Here is a 23,117-nt window from a genome sequence, read left to right as displayed (position 1 = left end):
TATTTATTTAATAAATTATTTTAAATTAATCAAAATAGGGGATAACCGTTGAACCAAATTACACCCTATCCCGGTTATTATATGATAATATAGATTTTATTCCCCTGTACTTACCGTCTTATCACATTTTTTTAAATTGTATATATGGTATATGTACACTTATAAATTTTGCTTAGCCACATTTTATCTCTATTGTTACATAACCACTTTTGACCGGGTTGCTTTTCAGTATCCTTAATTTGTCACAACAACATTTATTTTCAGTACTGTTGGCAATACTTTGTAACCATTTGTTATGGGCTGTTAAACTTATCTGTGTGGGTAAATCACAGATGAGACATATGGAGTTTTTGCAGTCTTTGGTGCTCTCGGCACTAACTCGTATCAGTGTTGTAAGTATACGAGCCTGTCTCTGGGGTATGAGGCATGATTAAGATCATGATCATTTTGGTTGTATGTGAAAATGTTTTATACATTTCATTTTATCCTTCTTATGGATCACCGGAGAAGGAACTGTTTGCACTGTGCTTTTCTTCGTGTTTACTAGCGAGCAGAGGTTTTACAAGATGCACTTATTAGTACCCAACTTACTTGTTCTCAGCCATTTCTTTGATTTTTTCGGATTAGTTTATTTCCTTGACTCTAAATATTTACTGTGATATTACTCCTCTTCTTGACTAATTATTAATATCAAATATATTCATTTATTTTACATTTTAATGATATATTCGTACTGGGCATTTGACTCACTCGTATTTATTTCTTTCGACATGTAATCAGGGGTAAAGTGGGGGTGTGATGAGTGGTGCCCAAATTTTAGTTGTTTATCTAGTTGAAAATAAACTCAAGGACATGTTTTATTTCATATTATTTTGAATCTTGTTAGAGAACTTTATTTTGGAGATTTGGAACTTTTGTTAGTTTAATAAATTATGTTTAGCTTATTTTTTCTTCCACTAATAAATAAGGCTTAACTTGTGTAGCCTCTACTTGTTTAAGTAGGGTGCTACATCGTTGGTATTCAGAGCTCAGGTTATAGTTTCTGTAGATTATCCTTTAGGATTTGACCTTGAATTTTGGGTTGACTTCATACAAGTAGATTTAAAAATTTTGGATATGATTTTGTGATACATGTGTTTGTGCACTAATAAAACTTTGTGCATGATGGCAAGAGGTAGCACTAGTCGAAATTCTGGGGAATGATAATCAACATATTGTCATGGATAATAGTACTTATATGAAGATGTTGCGGGAAGTTCAACGTGGATATAGTCCCACTGCTAACGGGAAAAATCAAGATGGTCAGACAATGTTTGATAGTTTTTTGAAGCAAAGACCCAACTATTTTAAGGAGGCCAAGACTCCCATGGATGCTGAAGCTTGGATAGATCACATAGAGAAAATTTTCAAGGTCTTAGAGTTTTCAGAGCTGGAAAAGGTTCGATTTGATACTTATCATCTTGAGAGGGATGCTAATACTTGGTGGAAATCTGTGGTGACCTCGCATGCACCTGGCTATGAAAATACTCTTACGTGGCAGGTATTCAAAACTCAGTTTGACCAGAGGTACTTTCTCGCCAGCATATGTGTGGAATATATATGGGAGTATCAGAGTATTACTCAGAGAGATGATGAGTAGGTGGCATACTTTCAAGTCAGATTTTAGAGGTTAGCTGGTTAGGTGAGATCTGTAGTCGGGTCAGAAGCGGATAAAATCATAAAGTTTAAGTGGGAATAAAGGAATTCCATCCGCAACTATATCATTTCTAACCGCTATACATCTATGGATACCTTGGTTGAAAGTGCCAGAGATCAAGAGCTTCATCAGGCCAACTTTCTCAAGAAACGAGACATGCAAAATCAGAAAAGAAAAAGAGAAGATGACTTTTTTGAGCGTCGACATGGATTTCAGAAAAATGGTGGGTCTTCAGGTGGATTCAAACCAAATTATCAGAGGTATAATACTCGGAGTTTTCAGCAAAAGAATGGAAATCAAGGAAATGAGCAAAAGAGGTCTTTCAACCAAGCTGAAAAAAAGGAAGCATCTAAGTGTGAGCATTGTGGAAAGATGCATGGAGGAAGAACTTGCTATTGGGCTACTAGAGCATGCTTTAATTGTGGAAAGAAGGATCACACTATTCAGGGCTGTCAGATGCTACCAAAGAAGCCTTGGGATCATAAGGATCAGGGAGAAAAAAGCAACCAGAGGACTTCCGGTCGTGTATTTTCTATCACTGCAAAAGATGCTGCAAATACTCCATGTACCATTTCAGGATCACTTTCTGTCGGTAATGGAAATGTTATAGTATTATTTGATACTGGAGTTGCTCATTCATTTGTCCTACATCTTAAGCTAAACACTTAGACATTGCATCTACTACACTTTTATCGGATTTTTCTATTAGCACTCCTATGGGTGTAACTATGTTTGTGAATACTTAGTATCTTGATTGTGTAAATAGAGTAGACGATAGAGAACTACTTGTAGATCTCTTATCTATTCAGATGAGGGACTTTGATGTTATTTTGGGAATGGATTGGATGGAGTGGCATAAAGCTACAATGATTGTCCAGGAAAAAGAATATTTTTTGGCAACTCCAATTCACCCGAGTTCGAGTTTCAGGGTTCTAGGCCTAGTGGTTTTGGAAAATTCCTTTCAGCCATCGAGACAAAGAAGATGATTGCTCATGGATATGAAGGATTTTTGGCTCATGTGATTGACACGTCTAGGTGCAGCCATAATTAGAAGATGTTCTTGTTGTTCCTGAGTTTCCAGATGTATTTCCCAAGGATTTAGAAGGTCTTCTGCCCGAAAGAGAGGTAGAATTTTCTATTAATTTGTTACCTGATGCACAACCTATTTCTAAGGCACCTTATAGGATGGCTCCATTAAAGCTACGAGAGCTGAAGGAACAGCTGGATGAGTTACTTGATAATGGTTTATTAGGCCTAGTGTTTCACCTTGGAGAGCACCGGTTCTAGTTGTGAAGAAGAAGGATGGTTCAATGAGACTCTGTATTGATTATCGAGAGTTGAACCGAATCACTGTGAAGAATAGATATCCATTACCGAGGATCAATGACTTATTTGATCAGCTTCAAGGGGAAAATTATTTTTCAAAGATTGATCTACGTTCAGGTTACCATTAACTAAGAGTGAAGGCAAGTGATATTCTGAAGACAACATTCAGGACTCATTATAGACACCATGAGTTTCTTGTTATGTCTTTTGGATTGACAAATGCACCTGCAGTTTTCATGGACCTAATGAACAGGGTATTCAAAGATTTTCTTGACATGTTTGTGATTGTGTTTATTGATGATATATTGGTGTATACAAATTCAAGGGAGGAACATGAGGAGCTTCTTCGAGTTGTGTTGGAAACACTACGGAATAACAAATAGTATGCAAAATATAAGAAGTGTGAATTTTTGCTTGATCAAGTTGCATTTTTGGGACATATTGTATCATCAGATGGAATTAAGGTGGATCCAGTCAAGGTTGAGGCTATTACCAATTGGCCAATACCTAGCATTGCGAAAAAAGTGAGGAGTTTCTTGGGACTTGCGGGCTACTATAGTTGATTTGTAGAAGGATTTTCGACAATTGTGATGTATTTGACACAGTTGACTTGAAAAAGCAACAAGTTCATATGGACCAATAAGTATGAGGCTAGTTTTCAAGAATTGAAGAAGAGACTTGTGACATCACCAGTATTGACACTACCACAAGTATTGAGAGGCTATATGATTTATAGCGATGCTTCGAAGAAGGGACTTGGATGTGTATTGATGTAACATGGAAATATGATTGCCTACGCTTCAAGACAATTGAAGACTCACGAGGTGAATTATCCGATGCATGACTTAGATCTTGCATCTGTCATTTTTGCATTAAAGATATGGTGACACTATTTGTATGGTGATAAGTGTGAGATCTTTACTGACCAGAAGAGTTTGAAGTACATATTCACGCAGAACGAGCTTAATATGAGGCAAAGACAATGGATTGAATTATCGAAAGACTATGATGTGAGCATTCAGTATCATCCTGGCAAGGCTAATAAGGTTGTAGATGCTTTAAGCAGGAAGGATTTTGGAAATTTGGTCACGTTGGTGACGCAACAACAACCTCTTCAATGTGATATTGAGAAATTTGGTTTGACGTTTTATCATCAGGATACTGTTGGTATGATAGCAAGTTTGCATGTCGAGCTTAGTCTTGTCACTAGGATTAAGGAAACTCAAAATGGCGATGGAGAATTGTGGTCTCTTGTTGTGAATATGTTGAGTACTTGATGATTACCTAAACAAAATATGTAAGTAGATTTTACTTAGTGAAATAATGTAGCACTCGACGGATAAGAATTATAGTCCCGACGGATAACTCATTATAGTCCCGACGGATGATTAACTTATTATCCATCGAGTGAGTAGCTTATGTAATAATAAGTTTGTAGCACAGTGTTGTATGCACCTTTGTATAGAATCTGTAGTAGCATATAAGTCATGTTGACCTTAACTAGATATGTAGAATAGGTTGATTAACTGTACATAAGCAGTGTCTTGTAATTCTGTATAAGTGAAATGAAGTCAAGTGCCAAAATAGCTACCAACGGATGATTAACAAAGCTTCGATGGATGACCAAAATAGCTACCAACGGATGCTTAACAAAGCTTCGACGGATGATCAAATGACTATCAACGGATGTTTAACATAGCAGTCGATGGATGATCAATCAAGTCATCGACGGATGATCTGAAAGTCGACAGATGATCATATCAAGATTCAAACATCAGTTGAACAGTGAAAGCTGACACACAGCCGTTGAGTTGGATACAAGTACACTGTGGAAGCCCATTAACTGGGTAATAGAGGACGAAAAGCAGCAAAGATCAAGACTGTTAGATTTTATATTTGTACAGTTCTTTTGACTTTGTAATCTTGGTAATATAAAAACCAAGAGAGTAGCAAATAGAATAATAACTGAGATAGCTAAGAAACAACAACAGAGAAATCTTTGTAAGCACTATCTTTAGCATTTCCCGTGTTCTTAGCAGTTCTATTTGTGTAAGCAGCTGTGAGCATTTCTGCACACAGAGTCCTCTCGATATATTAAATATATCTCTGGTGGAATTGTTTAAATCCACCAGAAAGTTTTTTAAAGACTCTTGTTTTTAATTACTTAAGTTTTGATTCATTCAAGTTTACATTCCGCATTGTGCTAATCAAAACAAATATATCCATAATCGAGTTGAACATTTTTATTTCAAGAAAAAGGTTCAAGAATTCCATTCAACCCCCCTTCTGTAATTCTTGCTATATTGTTAAGGGACTAACAATTGGTATCAGAGCAAGCTCTTAATCTATAAAGAGTTTAAAGATCAAAACAATTCAGCAAGATGAACAAGAAAGATGTTGGAGTCAAGATTCCTTTTCTTGATAAAGATAATTACCATCATTGGAAGGTAAAGATGCATCTTCATATGCTTTCTCAAGATGAGGCCTATGTGGACTGCATAGAAAAAGGCCCTCATGTTCCAATGAGAGCTGCAACAGGAAATGAACCATATGTTCCAAAGCCAAGGCATGAATGGTCTGATCCTGATATTGAACAAGTCAGGAAAGATAAAAAGGCCATGAACATTCTGTTCAATGGTATTGATGCAGACATGTTTGATAACATCATCTACTGCAAGACTGCCAAGGAAGTTTGGGACACAATACAGATAATCTGTGATGGTACTGAGCAAGTAAGAGAAAATAAAATGCAGCTCCTGATTCAGCAATATGAGCATTTTCACAATGAAGAAAGTGAGTCACTCACTGACATTTTTAGTAGATTCCAAAAGCTACTAAATGCTCTTAAATTGCAAGGAAGAGTCTATCAGACTAAAGACTCCAATCTGAAATTTCTCAGATCTCTTCCAAAGGAATGGAAACCAATGACAGTCTCATTGAGAAACTCACAAGATTATAAGGAGTTTACTTTGGAGAGACTGTATGGCATTCTGAAGACCTATGAGCTTGAGATAGAGCAGGATGAAAGAATGGAGAGAGGAAAGAAGAAAGGATGATCCATTGCACTAGTTGCTGAACTGGAAAAGGAGAAGGAAGTGAAGATGGAAGCTGTGGAATCAACTTCAAAGGCCTGTGAAAGCAAGGGTAAAGGGCTAGCTGCAGAAAGTGAAGATTCATTGAGCCAAGATGACATGGAGGACATTGATGAGCACCTAACATTCCTTTCAAGAAGATTTTCCAAGCTCAAGTTTAAGAAGAACTTTGGAGCTGTCAAGCCAAATAGAAACATGGTGGATAAATCAAAATTCAAGTGTTTCAAATGTGGCTTGGCAGGGCATTTTGTAAATGAGTGTAGAAAGTCAGATTCCAGTAAGAAAAGATTTGAGTCTGTGGATTATAAGCAAAAATACTTTGATCTACTCAAACAGAAGGAAAGGGCTTTTATTACACAAGAGAATGACTGGGCAGCTGATGGTTTGGATGAAGATGAGGATGTCAGCTATGTCAATCTAACCCTTATGGCCAAGTCTAATGAAACAGAGACAAGTTCCTCAAGCAATCAGGGAAACAGAAGGAATCTTTGGTACTTGGATAGTGGTTGTTCAAGACACATGACTGGTGATTCTACCCTACTCACAGAGTTTGAAGAGAGAGCTGGCCCAAGTATCACTTTTGGAGATGACAACAAAGGTTAAACTGTGGGATATGGCTTGATTTTAAAGGACAATGTCATCATTGAAGAGGTTGCCTTAGTGGATGGTCTCAAACACAATCTGTTGAGTATCAGCCAGCTTTGTGATAAAGGCAACTCAATAACCTTCAACAAAGAAACCTGTGTTGTGATTAATAATCAAAACAACAAAGTGGTTCTCACTGGTGTGAGAAGAGGAAATATGTATCTAGCTGACTTCAACTCAACTAAAGCAGAATCTGTAACTTGTCTTCTCAGTAAAGCAAGTCAAGATGAAAGTTGGCTATGGCACAAGAAACTATCTCATTTGAACTTCAAGACCATGAATGAGCTGGTAAAGAAAGAGCTAGTTAGAGGCATTCCTATGGTGGAGTTTACAAAGGATGGACTGTGTGATGCCTGCCAAAAAGGGAAGCAGATTAAAGCATCATTCAGGAAGAAACTTGATTCAGCAATTGAAGAGCCTCTACAACTGCTTCACATGGATTTATTTGGACCAGTCAATATATTGTCAATCTCAAAGAAAAGATTTTGCCTAGTAATTGTAGTTGATTTCTCAAAGTTCTCTTGCACCTATTTCCTAAAGTCCAAAGATGAGGCTAGTGAAATCATCATCAATCACATAAGGCAAGTTAACAATCATCCTGATTTCAAAGTTAGAAGAATCAGGAGTGATAATGGAACTGAGTTCAAGAACTATGTCATGAGAGCATTTTGTGAGGAAAATGGAATCTTGCATGAGTTTTCAGCAGCAAGGACTCCACAACAGAATGGAGTAGTGGAAAGAAAGAATAGATCTCTTATTGAAGCTGCAAGGACAATGCTTGAAGAATCAAAACTACCAACATACTTCTGGGCAGAAGCTGTAAACACTGCATGTTACACTCAGAACATCTCTCTGATTAATCAAGCAAGATGCATGACACCTTATCAATTGTTCAAGAATAAGAAGCCAACTCTGAACTTTCTTCATGTCTTTGGCTGTAAATGCTATATTCTGAGAAATCAAACTGATCAAAATGGGAAGTTTGATGCTAAAGTAGATGAAGGAATTTTTGTTGGATATGATGTTGGTAAAGCATATAGAATCTACAATCTAAGAACCAACATTGTTGTTGAATCTATACATGTTGTGTTTGATGATAAAAAGATTGAAGGACTAAAAGATGGAGATTACCATGAGAGCCTCAAATTCGATAATGTTGAGATGGTCAATGATGAAAGTGATGATGAGAGTGATCAAGAAACAATGTCTAAGGATAATGCAAACAAATCTACCACAAATGAAGCACAAAACTCAACATCCGTCGAGTTACATAACGCTTCATCCGTCGGAAGGCAATCTGTATTATCCGTCGGAAGACAACCTGCCTCATCCGTCGGTACTTAAAATTCACCATCCGTCGGGTTATCAAAAGGAGCAGGAAGTCAAGGCAGATCACCCATAGAAAGCACCCCAATCTCAAATCAAAGATCCACAAACTCAGGGGGAGTTTCTAGCAATCAAAACTCAATCACACATCAAGACAACATTGAGGTCTCTTCATCTAGGGCTAATCTACCTCAACCAAGAAAATGGACAAAAGATCACCCCTTTGAACTGATTATTGGTGATGTTTCTTCCAGAGTTCAAACCAGGAGAGCAACTCAAGAAGAATGTCTATACAGCAGCTTCCTGTCTAAGGAAGAACCAAAGAAGGTAGAAGAAGCCTTGTTAGATCCTGATTGGATTGTAGCAATGCAGGAGGAGCTAAACCAATTTGAAAGGAATAAATTATGGAAGCTGGTACCCAAGCCTACAGGAGAGAATCCAATAGACACCAAATGGGTATTCAGAAACAAGATGGATGAAAATGGCATAGTAGTAAGGAACAAAGCAAGATTGGTTGCCCAAGAAGGAATAGATTTTGATGAAAAATTTGCTCTTGTTGCAAGACTTGAAGCCATCAGAATCTTCCTAGCCTATGCAGCCCATGCCAATTTCAAGGTCTATCAAATGGATGTCAAAAGTGCCTTTCTGAATGGAGATTTGGAGGAAGAAGTGTATGTAAGTCAACCTCCTGGCTTTGAAGATCTAAATTTCCCAGAGTATGTCTATTATCTACTGAAAGCACTTTATGGACTGAAGCAAGCACCTACAGCCTGGTATGACACTTTATCAAAGTTCCTTTTGGAAAATCACTTCACAAGAGGTACTGTAGATAAAACTTTATTTTTCAGAAATGTGAATGGCTCTAGCATATTTGTTCAAATTTATGTAGATGATATTATTTTTGGCTCTAAAGATGAGAAACTTTGTAAAAAGTTTGCCAAACTGATGCAAAGCAAGTATGAAATGAGTATGATGGGAGAACTAACTTACTTTCTTGGTTTACAAGTTAAGCAAGTTAGTGATGGAATATTCATTAGTCAAACTAAATATATTTTTGATCTTTTAAAGAAGTTTGATCTAATGGATTGCACATCTGCAAAAACTCTCATGGCCACTGCAACTAAGCTTGAACTAAACACTACTGAAAAGTCTGTGGATATTTCAAGTTATAGAGGCATGGTTGGCTCACTTCTATACTTAACAGCTAGTAGGCCAGATATAATGTTTGCTACATGTTTGTGTGCTAGATTTCAGGCTGATCCTAGAGAGTCTCATTTGATAGCTATTAAGAGAATTTTCAGATATCTCAAAGGAACACCAAACCTTGGCATTTGGTATCCTAGAGATTCTGGTTTTGATCTAACTGGTTATTCAGATATAGATTATGCAGGTTGCAGAATTGATAGAAAAAGCACAACAGGAACATGTCAATTTTTAGGAGACAAGCTTGTGTCCTGGTTTAGTAAAAAGCAAAATTCAGTTTCTACTTCTACAGCTGAAGCTGAATATATTGCTGCTGGCAGTTGCTGTGCACAGATTTTATGGTTGAAAAATCAATTGCTAGACTATGGTTTGCAAGTTGAAAGGATTCCTATTTTCTGTGACAACACAAGTGCAATTGCCATCACTGAAAATCCAGTGCAACATTCAAGGACAAAGCATATAGACATCAAGTACCATTTCATAAGGGAACATGTAATGAATGATACTATAGAGTTATATTTTGTTCCAAGTGAGAAGCAACTTGCAGATATTTTTACCAAGCCACTGGATGAATCCACCTTTTCTAGGTTGGTAAGTGAGTTAGGTATGCTTAATTACTCTTGAATTTATCTGAATTATCTTGCAAGTTGAAAAGTAGCCAGAAATTTAACTAATTTTTAGTCTTGGATGAAAATTTTGGCTAAGTCAAAATTTGCATCTCGACGGATGACCATTATCCATCGAGTTGAGTCATCCGTCGATATACAATTTGTAAATAAAAATTAATTACTTTTCTGGAGTATTTAAAGCTCGACGGATAACAGCTTATCCTCATTCGTCGAAGTGTCTAAATCTTAACCATTAATTTCCTGAACATTATCCATCGAGTATACTTACAGTTTGTAAGCATTACACGACGGATAATGGGTAGAATTTTTACAGTTTATTTTAAAACGACTGTTTTAGGTAATTTCTTTTGGGTAATTTACTTCTCTTTATTATTTTTATCCGTTGATTTTGAGTAAAGTATAAAAGCTTATTTCATTCTAATCATTTTCTTTTATCACTCTCAAATTCAACTGTGTTATTTCATTCTCTCTCAAGCAAAAATCCTGTTTCTCTTCAAGCTTTTCTTCTCTAACAATGGCACCCGTAGTAAAGATCATGTCACAGACCGGGTTCATCTATGAGAAGAACAACTTCACTGCTTTGGTCAATAAGGGGATTCAGCAATCTGAAGACTATCATAAGATGATGGACTTCGTGAAAAACTGCAAGTTAAGTTTTGCCATGCTGGAATCACCCACAATTTATTGTGAAGTTGTTGAGGAGATGTGGACAACAGCAATCTACAACTCTACTGACAAAACAATCACTCTGACCATCAAAGGTAATGATTTATGTATCAATAGTGATGTAATAAAAGCATGTTTCAAGATTCCTGATGATAATGTAACTGCACCACACACTGACACTGATATTGTCAATATGCTCAATTCCATTCATTATGCACTTCCTACTGCAAAACTAAGTGAAATTAGAAGACTAGGTCTTAGGAAGGAATGGAGTTACTTGTGTGATGTAGTAACTAAAGTCTTTTGTGGAAAAATCAGTAATTTTGATTTTGTGAACATTTCCATGCTTAACATGTTATACATGCTAGTTACAGACAAATATTACAATTTTAGTGACCTTGTTGTGTATGAGTTAGGTTTTAAACTAGGTGACTTAGCCAAAAGAGGAAAGAATATTAACTATGCTAGATTTTTTATGCTTTTGGCTAACCATCTTTGTCAAGAGATTGAACTTGAGAACCCAAACAACAAATTAGCTTGTTGGGTTCAAGAGAGAAGAATCATTGCAGACTTGAACAGAGCCAACCATCACAAGGATGTGCCAATGTTCTATTTTCCTGTAATGCTGACACCTCAGGTAAGTGAGGTAAGTTCATCCAGACCCTCAACTATTCCAATCTCTTCTATTTCTTTGACTTCAGGCATAGCTATGGCAACTGTGACAATGACCAAACAGTTGCCTACCAAAGCTGCCAAAACAACTGCAATTTCTAAATCCAAATCAAAAAAAACTCCCTCTGGTATCTCTCAAAAGGTACCAGTTCAAAAAACTACCAAAGCCAAAGAGGGGAGTGTGAAGGAGGGTAAGATAGGTGAGGGAAGGGGTGAACATCAAAGAAACCCCAAGGATAAGGTTGGAGAGTTGAGTGAATCCCTGCCTAGTCACACCGCAGTTTCCCAACAAACTGTAGTGCTTAAAAAGGACAAAAGCTCACTTCTAGCTGCATCCTCCCAAAAGGATGTGGCTATTGAACAAAGCTCTCATCCAAGAGCACAGGCCAAGAGGGTTAGGGACACAAGCTCACACCAAACTTACACTAGAAAGAAGAAATCAAAAACAACTGGGGATGCACAGGGCACACACTTAGTGCAAACTGGTGCTAAAGACACAGTCCCTGCACCTTCTCAAATTCAGATTGATGTGGCTCCAATAAATGTGGAGTCACAACCAAAATCTCTCATAATAGAAGCCACAGAAACACAATACTCACCAACTAACTCACTGGAAGTGGACATGATAAACACTTCAATTCCTGATTCCCCTTCTTTAACTCTGTTGGGGAAGCCAAAATCTAGTGCAAGTGAGCATCATCTTTTAGATGATTTATTGGCTCACTTGCCAATTCTTTCTGATTCTATTGTGACATCTGTGCCTCAAATAACTTCAATCAACACAGAGTCAACAATAGTTTCTCTTCCCACCTCATTCATTTCTACTCTCTCGATGGATATTGCTCATCCGTCGAGTAGTGATTGTATCCCGACGGATAAGCTTAACAGCAGTTATCCGTCGGATAGCTTTACCACTCACCCGACGAATATCACTTATCCGTCGAGTGTCTCTGCATAACTTGAAACTTCAATAATTTCAAGTGCAGAAGTTTTGGTGGTAATACAATCACTCTTAGGACTGAGAGAGGAGAGTGAATTGAGTGAGAGGCTGGGTTGCTCCCAGGCAAAAGGAGAGGAAAAGAGTGAATCTCAGCAATCCATTCATTCAGGATTGGCAAAAGTGAGTGAGAGGAGTCCCACCTTAGTAGGTGAAGGTGAGGGTGTGAGGGTGGGGAGCCAGGGTGAGACCCTGATGCAACAAAAGAGAGACTATGAGAGAAAGGCAGGTACTGGAGAAATAAGGATGGAACCAGCCATTGCTAGTGAGTCAATGATTGTGGATGATGCTGAAAAGGAAAGACAATTTCAGCAACATTACAAAGATGTAATTGATAACATTTCCTTGGATGCTGACACTTTTACTCATTCTGTTTCAGCCTATCAACTGTTGGTTGCTCAGGGCAATGTGGAGGCAGAGCAGAATTTGAATTTAGTGCACACCACAGAATCTCTTCAAAGAGATAAAGCTGCTGTGAACAGAATGCCTTCTCAAGCTGGAGAGCCATCTGAAGAATTTGGAGTAAATTCTGATGATGATGACTCTGGTTCTTTGGATGGAAGCATGAACTTAGGGGGAGATGAAGGCCCAAGTTCTGCTTTCAGTTTACCTAAATGGGCATGGGCAAAGGAATTTTCACCTGGGCAATTTGAGGTGTCTTTGGTGAAACAAGTAATAGCTATTCAGCAGGCCCTTCAGGAAGCTTCAGATGCTGGTACCAAGGCTGTTCTTCAAGCTCACCTAGACTCTTTACATTTAATGAAGATCCAACACTCAAGACAGAATCTCAGTGTGGATGAATTGAAAAAGGAGATAGCTGACTTAAAGACATATAACTCTGAGAAGCTGGATTCAATAATTCCATATGGTACCATGCATGATCTATTACTAAGATTGAGGAGAGAATCAGATTCTGACAAGATGATAGCCAAGCTGGAGAATAGAGTTCAGGTTATTGAGAATTCAGTGGCTCTACTTCTTCAAAATCAATAGACTCAGACAAATCTTCTTATGCAACTGGCTAAAGCACAAGGCCTAACTCCTCCACTTGATGATAACAAAAAGGGGGCGAGAGAATCAAGTAAGGGGGAGAAAGGACCAACTGAGGGGGAGAAACTTCTAGTTCAAATCAGCAAAGTAATTGTACCTTCAATTACTATCTCCAAGCCACCAGTTGCAGATGTTATAGATCTTATAAATGCAGCAGCAGCAAATTTGAAAGATGCTGATAAAGGAGAGTTGACTCTGATCAACTGGAAAAAGATTGATGAGGAAATACAGAAAAAGTTTCAATTAGTCAAGGAACCAGATTAGTCAGCCATCCATCACTCTCATGTCAAGCCAATCAATGTGAATGAGATGAGCATGAACTATCTGGAGAAAGGACAATCTTCCTGCATCAAGACTACAAAGGCTGAGATAATTCTTAAACCAAGGGCAAACTATCCAAAGTTATCTTTAAAGAACCCTATGGATTCTGTGTATGAGACACCCAAGCCTGATGAAAAGAAGCTTCTGTCAAGATCTATTCTCCTCTACAAAGATCCCGCTGATTCAGCTTCAAGAAAGAGAATTGCAAAGATATTCAGAAATGGGAAGGAAATTTGTGTGGTAGCTGGACATCCACAATTTGCTCATGCAAAGGAAGAAGAAAAATCCAGATTGAAGCAGGAAAAGAGGCAAGCTGCTCTAGATGCAAAGAAGTCTAAACAAAAGAAAGAACAGTTTGCTATCTTGGCCAAGCTACAAGCTGTGAATTCTTCTCAACAAATTCCCTCTCAACCATCTCAAGCTACTGAATCAGAGAAGAAGATTGAAGAACAGAAGAAATCCCCAAGAAAGAAAGAACTGGCTAAAAGAACAAAAAGAAAGTTGGATGTTGTAGACAAGGAATTGGAAGATCAATTTCCAAAGGAATCCACTCAAGCTGAAACTCAAGCATCAAAGCCCTCTGTGGTGTTTGAAGACATAAGGGTGGTGGACCCCTACATGAACATACATGGAGAGCCTATTGTGCCAAAGGATGAGCCAATAGAGTGGGATAAATTACCAATTCCTGACTTCAACTTGCCAATTCTTACTAAGCCAAGAAGAACAAAATCAAGGGCAGTCAAGAAAGTGAAGCTGTCACCTCTCAAATCCAAGTTAGTAGTCAAAGCTCAACCCAAGGTCAACAGGGGAGACTACTTGTACTTGTGTGACATCAAAGAATTCTCAGATCTAAACCTTTATCTGGAGGAGCTGGATGAGGTAAGGGAAATTGATGCATACAGAAACCTACCTGAAAGGTTGGTGTTCAAGTACAAAGGGGGAAGGGAGATTCAGTGACCTCTTCACAGGATACTTCAAGAAAGCCAAGTTGTGTTGATCAAAGTATATACATCCTTCAAGAAAAACTTTGGGTTCAATGTAACTGCAAGAAGATTAGTATTGAAGAAGATTGAAGAGGTAAGGAGTGTTAGAGCCAAAGATGCACTACCCAAAACTCTTATCATCCCATACACAGGGAGAAGAGTGCATCTAAGGCCCTACTGGCTGATGGAATTCATGGATGACAAGGGTGTGAGAAGATTCTTCAGATTAGAAGACCAATTGAGTATCTCTAGCAATGAGACTCTCTTGGATATGCAAGAAATGTTAGATCTCTCAGAATCCGATGAATTAGAATTCCACAGACAGCTCTAGAATCAAATTGAAGAAAACAACAAAAAGCTTGGAAGAAGATCCAGACCTTCAAGAAACTAGAAAAATCTGCTCAGACTAGAGGAGCATCTTGAACTGACTGTGAGCCAAACCTTGTACATTTTTTTTTAATTAAAGCACTTTCAGTTCTATCTACTTATCTTTAAAAATATATGTTTAGGATGTTTTGTTATCATCAAGTATCTCTTAATTTATGGCTACAATTCCAGTAGACATAAATTGGGGGAGATTATTGTGAATATGTTGAGTACTTGATGATTACCTAAACAAAACATCTAAGTAGATTTTACTTAGTGAAATAATGTAGCACTCGACGGATAAGAATTATAGTCCCGACGGATAACTCATTATAGTCCCGACGGATGATTAACTTATTATCCATCGAGTGAGTAGCTTATGTAATAATAAGTTTGTAGCACAGTGTTGTATGCACCTTTGTATAGAATCTGTAGTAGCATATAAGTCATGTTGACCTTAACTAGATATGCAGAATAGGTTGATTAACTGTACATAAGCAGTGTCTTGTAATTCTGTATAAGTGAAATGAAGTCAAGTGCCAAAATAGCTACCAACGGATGATTAACAAAGCTTCGATGGATGACCAAAATAGCTACCAACGGATGCTTAACAAAGCTTCGACGGATGATCAAATGACTATCAACGGATGTTTAACATAGCAGTCGATGGATGATCAATCAAGTCATCGACGGATGATCTGAAAGTCGACAGATGATCATATCAAGATTCAAACATCAGTTGAACAGTGAAAGCTGACACACAGCCGTTGAGTTGGATACAAGTACACTGTGGAAGCCCATTAACTAGGTAATAGAGGAAGAAAAGCAGCAAAGATCAAGACTGTTAGATTTTATATTTGTACAGTTCTTTTGACTTTGTAATCTTGGTAATATAAAAACCAAGAGAGTAGCAAATAGAATAATAACTGAGATAGCTAAGAAACAACAACTGAGAAATCTTTGTAAGCACTATCTTTAGCATTTCCTGTGTTCTTAGCAGTTCTATTTGTGTAAGCAGCTGTGAGCATTTCTGCACACAGAGTCCTCTCGATATATTAAATATATCTCTGGTGGAATTGTTTAAATCCACCAGAAAGTTTTTTAAAGACTCTTGTTTTTAATTACTTAAGTTTTGATTCATTCAAGTTTACATTCCGCATTGTGCTAATCAAAACAAATATATCCATAATCGAGTTGAACATTTTTATTTCAAGAAAAAGGTTCAAGAATTACATTCAACCCCCCTTCTGTAATTCTTGCTATATTGTTAAGGGACTAACATCTCTTGTCCAGAATATTGATCCTGAAAAGCAACCAGGATTTTGTTTTGATGATCATGGCATTCTATGGATGTATAATCTTCTATGTGTGCCTGCTACAAACTCGGAGAGGAATTGATGGAAGAGGCTCATAGATCACCATTTTCTATTCATCCAGGTGAGACAAAGATGTATTAAAATTTAAAGGAACACTTTTGGTGGAGTTGCATGAAATGAGATATTGTCGATTTTGTTTCGAAGTGCTGACTTGTCAATAGGTGAAGATTAAGCACCAGAGGCCAAGTGGCTTATTGCAACCATTGGGGTTACTTACTTGGAAGTGGGAGAATATTTGCATGAATTTCATCATATAATTTCCTAAGACTTTTAAGAAATATGATGCAATATGGGTGATCGTAGACAGACTCACTAAGTCTGCTTACTTTTTGGCAATCCGTGAGAACATGAACTTGGAGAGCTTAGCGCTATTATGCAGGAATGATATTGTTAGACTGCACGGGATTCCAGTTTCGATCGTGTCCGACAGAGATCCCAGATTCACTTCAAGGTTTTGGAAAGGATTTCAAAAGGCATGGGGTACCAAGTTGAACTATAGCACAGTTTTTCATCCACAGTGAGATGGGCAGTCAGAGGGGATGATTCAGACCTTGGAGGACATGTTGCGAGCATGTGCATTAGAGTGGTATGAAAATTAGGATGACTATTTTCCCTTGGTTGAATTTTCTTTTAATAACAATTGACAGAAAAACATTGGTATGGCTCCTTTTGAAGCACTATATGGGCACAAGTGCAGAACACCTATTTGCTGGAATGAAGTAGGTGAGAAGCTTTTAGAGGGTCCCGATCTAGTCCAAGTTACTACAGATAATGTAGCAGTTGCTCGAGAAATACTTGAACAAGCTCATTCTAGACTGAAGAGTTATGCTGATAAGGGTAGGAAATATTATGAATTTAAAGCAAGAGACAAGGTCTTTCATAAGATATCTCCTCAGAGAGGCATTCGGCGATTTGTTTAGAAGGGTAAGCTAAGTCCAAGGTATATATGACCTTTTGAGATTCTTGAGAGGGTTGGAACAGTGGCATATAGAGTTACTTTACTGCCACAATTGTCACGGGTGCACTATGTGTATCATGCATCGGTTCTGAGGAAGTATGTATATCATCCTCATCATGTTGTTCAGTATCCCTTAGATGCATTTCATGAAGATTTGTCTTGTGAAGAAGAAGTTGAAGCTATAATGACGAGGGAGGAGAGAGTACTGCGCAAGAACACGATTTCTTTTATTAAAGTTTTATGGAAAAATCAAGATATTCGAGAAGCTACATGGAAACTAAGGATTCAGTTCGCACAAGATATCCATAACTTTTCGAATCAGGTACTTCACTAGAATTTTCAGGATGAAATTATTTGAAGGAGGGAAGAATATAATACCCCATATTTTATTTGGTACATTATTTGGTGCAATAATTTAGCAAATATTTGATTAATAAATTTTAGAATTCAAAATTATGAATAATGTTTTATTTAGATAATTGGCTGTTAAAAATTTGAATTTGTAAGCTATCTTTTAGTTGTTTAAAATTTAAATATGAGTCAAACCACCAGGTACGTGATAAAAGAAAAATAGATAAGATATTTTAAAAAGCTAAAGGAGAATGTGGAGAAAATTGTGGACAACAGTTTCATAGTTTGTTGAGCTACTTATTATATAAACAATGTCACCGTATTAGTGCTTTCACAAAAAACTCATCTTAGAGCGACAACTAACAGATTGGAAAAATAGTAGTATTATATAACTTATGAGCGAGGGAGAAGAGTTGGTGCATAAGAAAGGAAACTTTAGACCAACAGGTGCTAGAAGGTCAGAAAAGTAGTAACTAGAGTGTCACTGTTAAATATTGGATTATTAAAGATTAAGAGAAGAAGAAAGAGATTTTTGGGTTATTAAAGATTAAGAAGAGGAGAAATAGAATTACAAGGAAGCTAGGTTAAGGCCTGCCAAAACTTCCAAGAAGTGACATCTTGTGAAGGTTTAGTTAAAATTTAATTTTCTACATAATTTAAGATGACTATTATTTCTATTGTATACTAATATTAGTCATTTTATTTTCAGGTTTATAACTATTTGTACACATTTTTACATACTTATATAGACTCTAAATTCAGGTAAGTGTTATCAAATTATTATATTATTTATTTTTATATTTATATATTGTGTTAGATTACTGTTTAATACATGTTTAATTATTTAATTAATTGTTATTTGTAGCGGATACAAGGTGTTTAATTAGTCGTGGTGTAATTAGTCATGTTCCATACTGTTTTTCTTTTAATTTATTATGCCATAAAGTTGGTTAAAGAAATTATATGATTATCAGGTTTTTACATTTTATTAATTGAATGATATGGTATATTTTAATATTGCTAGTTTTTGACTAGTTTTGCTAATTATTATTTACTAGTTATGTGTGTGTATTGTTCACAATAATTATCATGTTATGTTATACTTTGTTAATATGCTAGTTTGTTAATATGTAAAAACTTATAAAAAATCTATTTTTTCACAAAACTTAGTTGATTGAGGTTTATTAAAATTGATAAAATATGTATTAGTGGGACTAATTATACAAATAGTATTCTATTTTACCTGACATATGTAGTTAAAGCATTTTGTTGTTTAAGTTAAGTAATTAATAATTAGTTATTTAAAATTTTTAATTGTTTACACTTGTAATCATATTATGTTATTATATTTTTCTCATGCATAACATATTTGTTACTCTAGTCTCATTATTTTTTTATAGTCAATTTGTTATTAATTATAGTATCTAATGCTTGGCCATAAAAATTCAAATTTTGTATTTAATAGTGTATGTAGTAATAATGTGCAATTAAAATGTGGGTTTGATAAATCTTGTCAGTATGTGTTGATAAACCGAGATCATACATGCTATATTTATTTTTAACATTTTCTTAAATTATTATTATAATTTAATGTGTATAATTCTAGTTAAATGAATGTATAATTTGTATTTGTCTATTCTTTTATAAAGTTTCGTACTTAAAAGATTTCTACATTACTTTTATAAATTAATAAAATATCTTTTATATTTTATAAACCAGCTTGTATATATATTTAGATTTTATGTTAGTTATATATTTATATTACTCTCACATGAGATAGTGATGTTAGTTGTGACAGCATGTATAAAATATTATAATTTTGTTAGCTTACTTTTTAGTGGTTTTAGAGTTTGACATTTATAAGTTATATTTTTGTTGATATTATTGATTGATTTGGAGGTTGATTTCGAGCTAGGTAGTTGTGAGCATTATTGAATATTCTAGACTTATTGTAGGTACGAGTATCTTCCATTCTCTTTCATTTAAAATATATTTTATTTCTCTGTACTTACTGTCTTATCATATTTTGTTAAGTTGTACATCTGATATATGTAAGTTATAAATTTTGCTTAGCCACATTCAATCTTTGTTGTTACTTAACCACTTTTGATCCAGTTTCCTGTCAGTATACTTGATTTGTCACAACAGTTTTTATTTTCATTATTGTTGACAACACTTGTAACCATTTGTTATGGGCTCTTAAAGTTATCTGTGTGGGTAAATCATAGACAAGACACATGGAGTTTTTGTGCAGTCTTTGGTGCTCTCGTCACTAACTCGTATCTATGAGTATACGAGAATGTCTCTAGGGTATGAGGCATGATTAAGATCATGATCATTTTGTTTGTATGTGAAAATATTTTATAGATTTCATTTTATCCTTCTTGTGGATAATCGGACAAGGAACTGTTTACACTGTGCTTTGCTTGGTGTTTACTAGCGAGCAGATATTTTATAAGATGCCTTTATTAGTACCCACCTTACTTGTTTCACATCAATTTCTTTGATTTTTCGGATTAGTTTATTTCCTTGACTCTAAATATTTACTATCATATTACTCTTCTTGTTAGCTAACTATTAGTATCAAATGTATTCATTTGTTTTATATTTCAATGATATACTCGTACTGGACATTTGCCTCACTCGTATTTATTTCTTTCCACAGGTAATCAGGGGTAAAGCGGGGGTGTGATGAGTACTGCCAAAATTTTAGTTATTTATCTAGTTGAAAATAGAGTCAAGAATAAGTTTTATTCCATATTTTTGGATCTTGTTAGAGAACTTTATTTTGAAGATTTTAAACTTTTGTTAGTTTAATAAATTATATTTAGTTTTTTTTTTCTTCCATTAATAAATAAGGCTTAGCTTGTGTAGCCTCTACTTATTTAAGTGGAGTGTTATATTAAAGTTTAACTTCTATTATAGAATCTTGTTTAACACGTGGGAGTTGTGGCCATGGACTGCTAAATACAATTTTGATTAATTTGTATTATACTAGTTAGGGGTGCATGTAACGCCCTCCAGACCCGGGGTATAAGTTTGAGGGTTACTAGCTAATCACCAAACCTGTACAATCTGATTAACAAATAATAAAGAAATGAAATTAAACCCCTTTAGACACTAATTAGGATCTTTTTAGGTTGAAGTATGAAAATAAGAACCACTAACTACTTTATTACAAAACCAAATTCAAAATCTCACAAGCTCTCTTTATTACAGACCATTGTCTAATTCATTTTAAACTAAGTTCAACTTTTATTCAAACACACACACTATCTATCAACACTCCACCTGTTCGGGCAACTCAAAGCTTTCTTCCTGGATTGGGATCAACACCTTGGGTATGAGAGGATCCCGAGGTTTGACCCGCTTCTTTACCACTCGAGTCCTGATGGGTTTCATATTCCTTCTTAATTGAAAATAATAAGGTGAATAACAACAAAAAGGGGTGAGCCAAAAATTGCTCAACAAGTCCACAAAATATAAACAGTGTTAAAGCATTTTAAATGAATCCATAATCCCCGATATATCTGCAAATATATAACCCCCACGAGAATAGAAAGAAGGCCATTACTGGCGGGTACAAATGAACTAAACTGGACACAAGTTCGCATCTATATTTTAGCTGATCAGTCAGAATATAATGCAGATCTATATCTCAATATATAGATCCAGCCGAGTACCCAGGCACTATGGCCCATGTCGAGGCACCAGTCAAATCCCGGTCCTCAGGATTAAGACACACTCAATCCCAAAAAAAAATATTATTATCCAATCCATCGCTTAGCAACCGGAACAATCAGTATGCTTTGATTATTCTAAACACGAGAATATATCAATCTCAATGTATCATCAATGGAATATGAAACAGGAATTCAAAGGAACGTAGAAATTAAGAATCGAAATGAAATATGAACAAAGGAATAGCAAGTATGTATCAGTGAATAAGAACAAGAATCAAAAGAGTGCAAATGTGATAAACATCTGAAGAAGTGTCACTATTCTGAAAGTAGAATAGGGGAAAAACTTGCCTTCTGCGCGACTCACTGCAATTAGATCACTTTCGTCTATCACCTTTGACTAATACCGACTCAACCTGCCTGGCTGGCTTAGCTTCTGTTAGCAAAATAGACTGGTTAAGTCATTTCATAGTTCAATTGCATCTTGAATCGACTTCACACCATTCCTAACATCTACCCATGCGCTTATGACTGATTCATGTATTATTTATTAGCAAATAAGACTCAATTAACCACGTACTTATGAAAATAATTTTTAGAACCAAAATCGACTCGCTGATCGCTCAACTGATCGTTATCTGACTCGTTTCCCATTTTTCCGGAATTTTTCGGACTTGTCTCGGCACGCATTGCGACTGATAATCAAACAAGTAACAAAATCAACTAATTTCTAGAAGAAATTAAGCTTTGATATTATTTTTAATGAAAAGAATTCAATTTTTTGAGTCAACAGGCTTTCGTTTCACTCGAATCGGACTAACGGTTGAATTATTATCAATTAAACACTGATAATTCCAATTTTTATTCACTATAAATAATTATTACTAATTTTAAAAACTCAAAAATAATTTTAAAATCATTATTTAAGAAATATCAGAATTAAAAATGATTTTTTCTATAATTTTTGGAATTAAAATGAATTTATTATGTTTTATTGAAAATTATTTGATTAATTATCAAAATATTTAATCATTTTTAAATAATTAATAAATAGTTAATAAATAATAAATAAATAATACATAATTAAGAAAATAATTCAATCTGATTTTTAGAAAATAATTTAGAATTATTTATAATATAAATTAATTAATTAAATAATTAATTAATCAATTTATAAAATAAATAAATCTGATTTTTAAAATTAATAAAATAAAATTAAAATTAAAAATCCAGAAACATATGTCAGAAACCAACCATATAACAAAACAGATCAAAACCGGGTTGACAAACGGGTCAACCAGGTCACCATCCGGGTCATGAAGAACATGACCGGATTTTTCCAGAATCCGGCCACCGGCCAGGATTCCGGCGAGTCAAAATCAGGCCAAAAACAACACCGTTTGGTGTGGTTTTTACTGGGTTTCAATTCCACACAACTGCAGCAACTCAACTACGGCCAAAACATGCCAAAAACATCACTGAAACTTTGTCTCCGATCAAAACCATCATGAACTCCGACCGAAAAATCGAATTTGCAGAATCGTACATGAAATTGAACGTTTAATAGTGCAAATCAAAGTTAAGAACATATACAATCATAACCCTAACCTTTCAGGAACCACAGATTCACAGAAATCATCGAGTTGTATTTTAAAAATCTGACATAAACCCTAGAAATCGAATTCATCGATTTAAGTATCGTTTGTTCAATTAATTAGTACCAATCGATTGCTTGCAACACAAAGAATCTATATCAGTCATCAAAATCATTCAACAACCC

General features: G+C 35.6%; 1 protein-coding gene across 1 annotated transcript; it reads left to right on the top strand.

Moving 5' to 3' along the window:
* Window positions 1–3,990: 3,990 nt before the first annotated feature.
* LOC141719374 (uncharacterized) lies at window positions 3,991–18,544 on the top strand. Its single transcript, XM_074521747.1, has 6 exons — window positions 3,991–4,291; window positions 16,652–16,851; window positions 16,996–17,220; window positions 17,434–17,628; window positions 18,367–18,419; window positions 18,523–18,544. Exons 1-6 carry the CDS (start codon window positions 3,991–3,993, stop codon window positions 18,542–18,544), a joined length of 996 nt encoding a protein of 331 aa, XP_074377848.1.
* Window positions 18,545–23,117: the final 4,573 nt, after the last annotated feature.

This window comes from Apium graveolens, chromosome 4 (genome assembly GCF_009905375.1).
Source record: "Apium graveolens cultivar Ventura chromosome 4, ASM990537v1, whole genome shotgun sequence".
NCBI classification, from domain to species: domain Eukaryota; kingdom Viridiplantae; phylum Streptophyta; class Magnoliopsida; order Apiales; family Apiaceae; genus Apium; species Apium graveolens.
The sequence above is the reverse complement of the archived record's forward strand: the minus strand, read 5'-3'. Positions and strand labels throughout refer to the sequence as shown.

What these genes read in the sequence shown, in the direction of transcription:
- LOC141719374 (XM_074521747.1), top strand. Translation starts at nt 3,991, where the DNA reads ATGAGGCAAAGACAATGGATTGAATTATCGAAAGACTATGATGTGAGC. An exon ending in TCTTGTTGTGAATATGTTGA is followed by an intron (nt 4,292 to 16,651) that starts GTACTTGATGAT and finishes GGGTGATCGTAG; the next exon opens with ACAGACTCACTAAGTCTGCT. An exon ending in TCCATAACTTTTCGAATCAG is followed by an intron (nt 17,629 to 18,366) that starts GTACTTCACTAG and finishes TTTTATTTTCAG; the next exon opens with GTTTATAACTATTTGTACAC.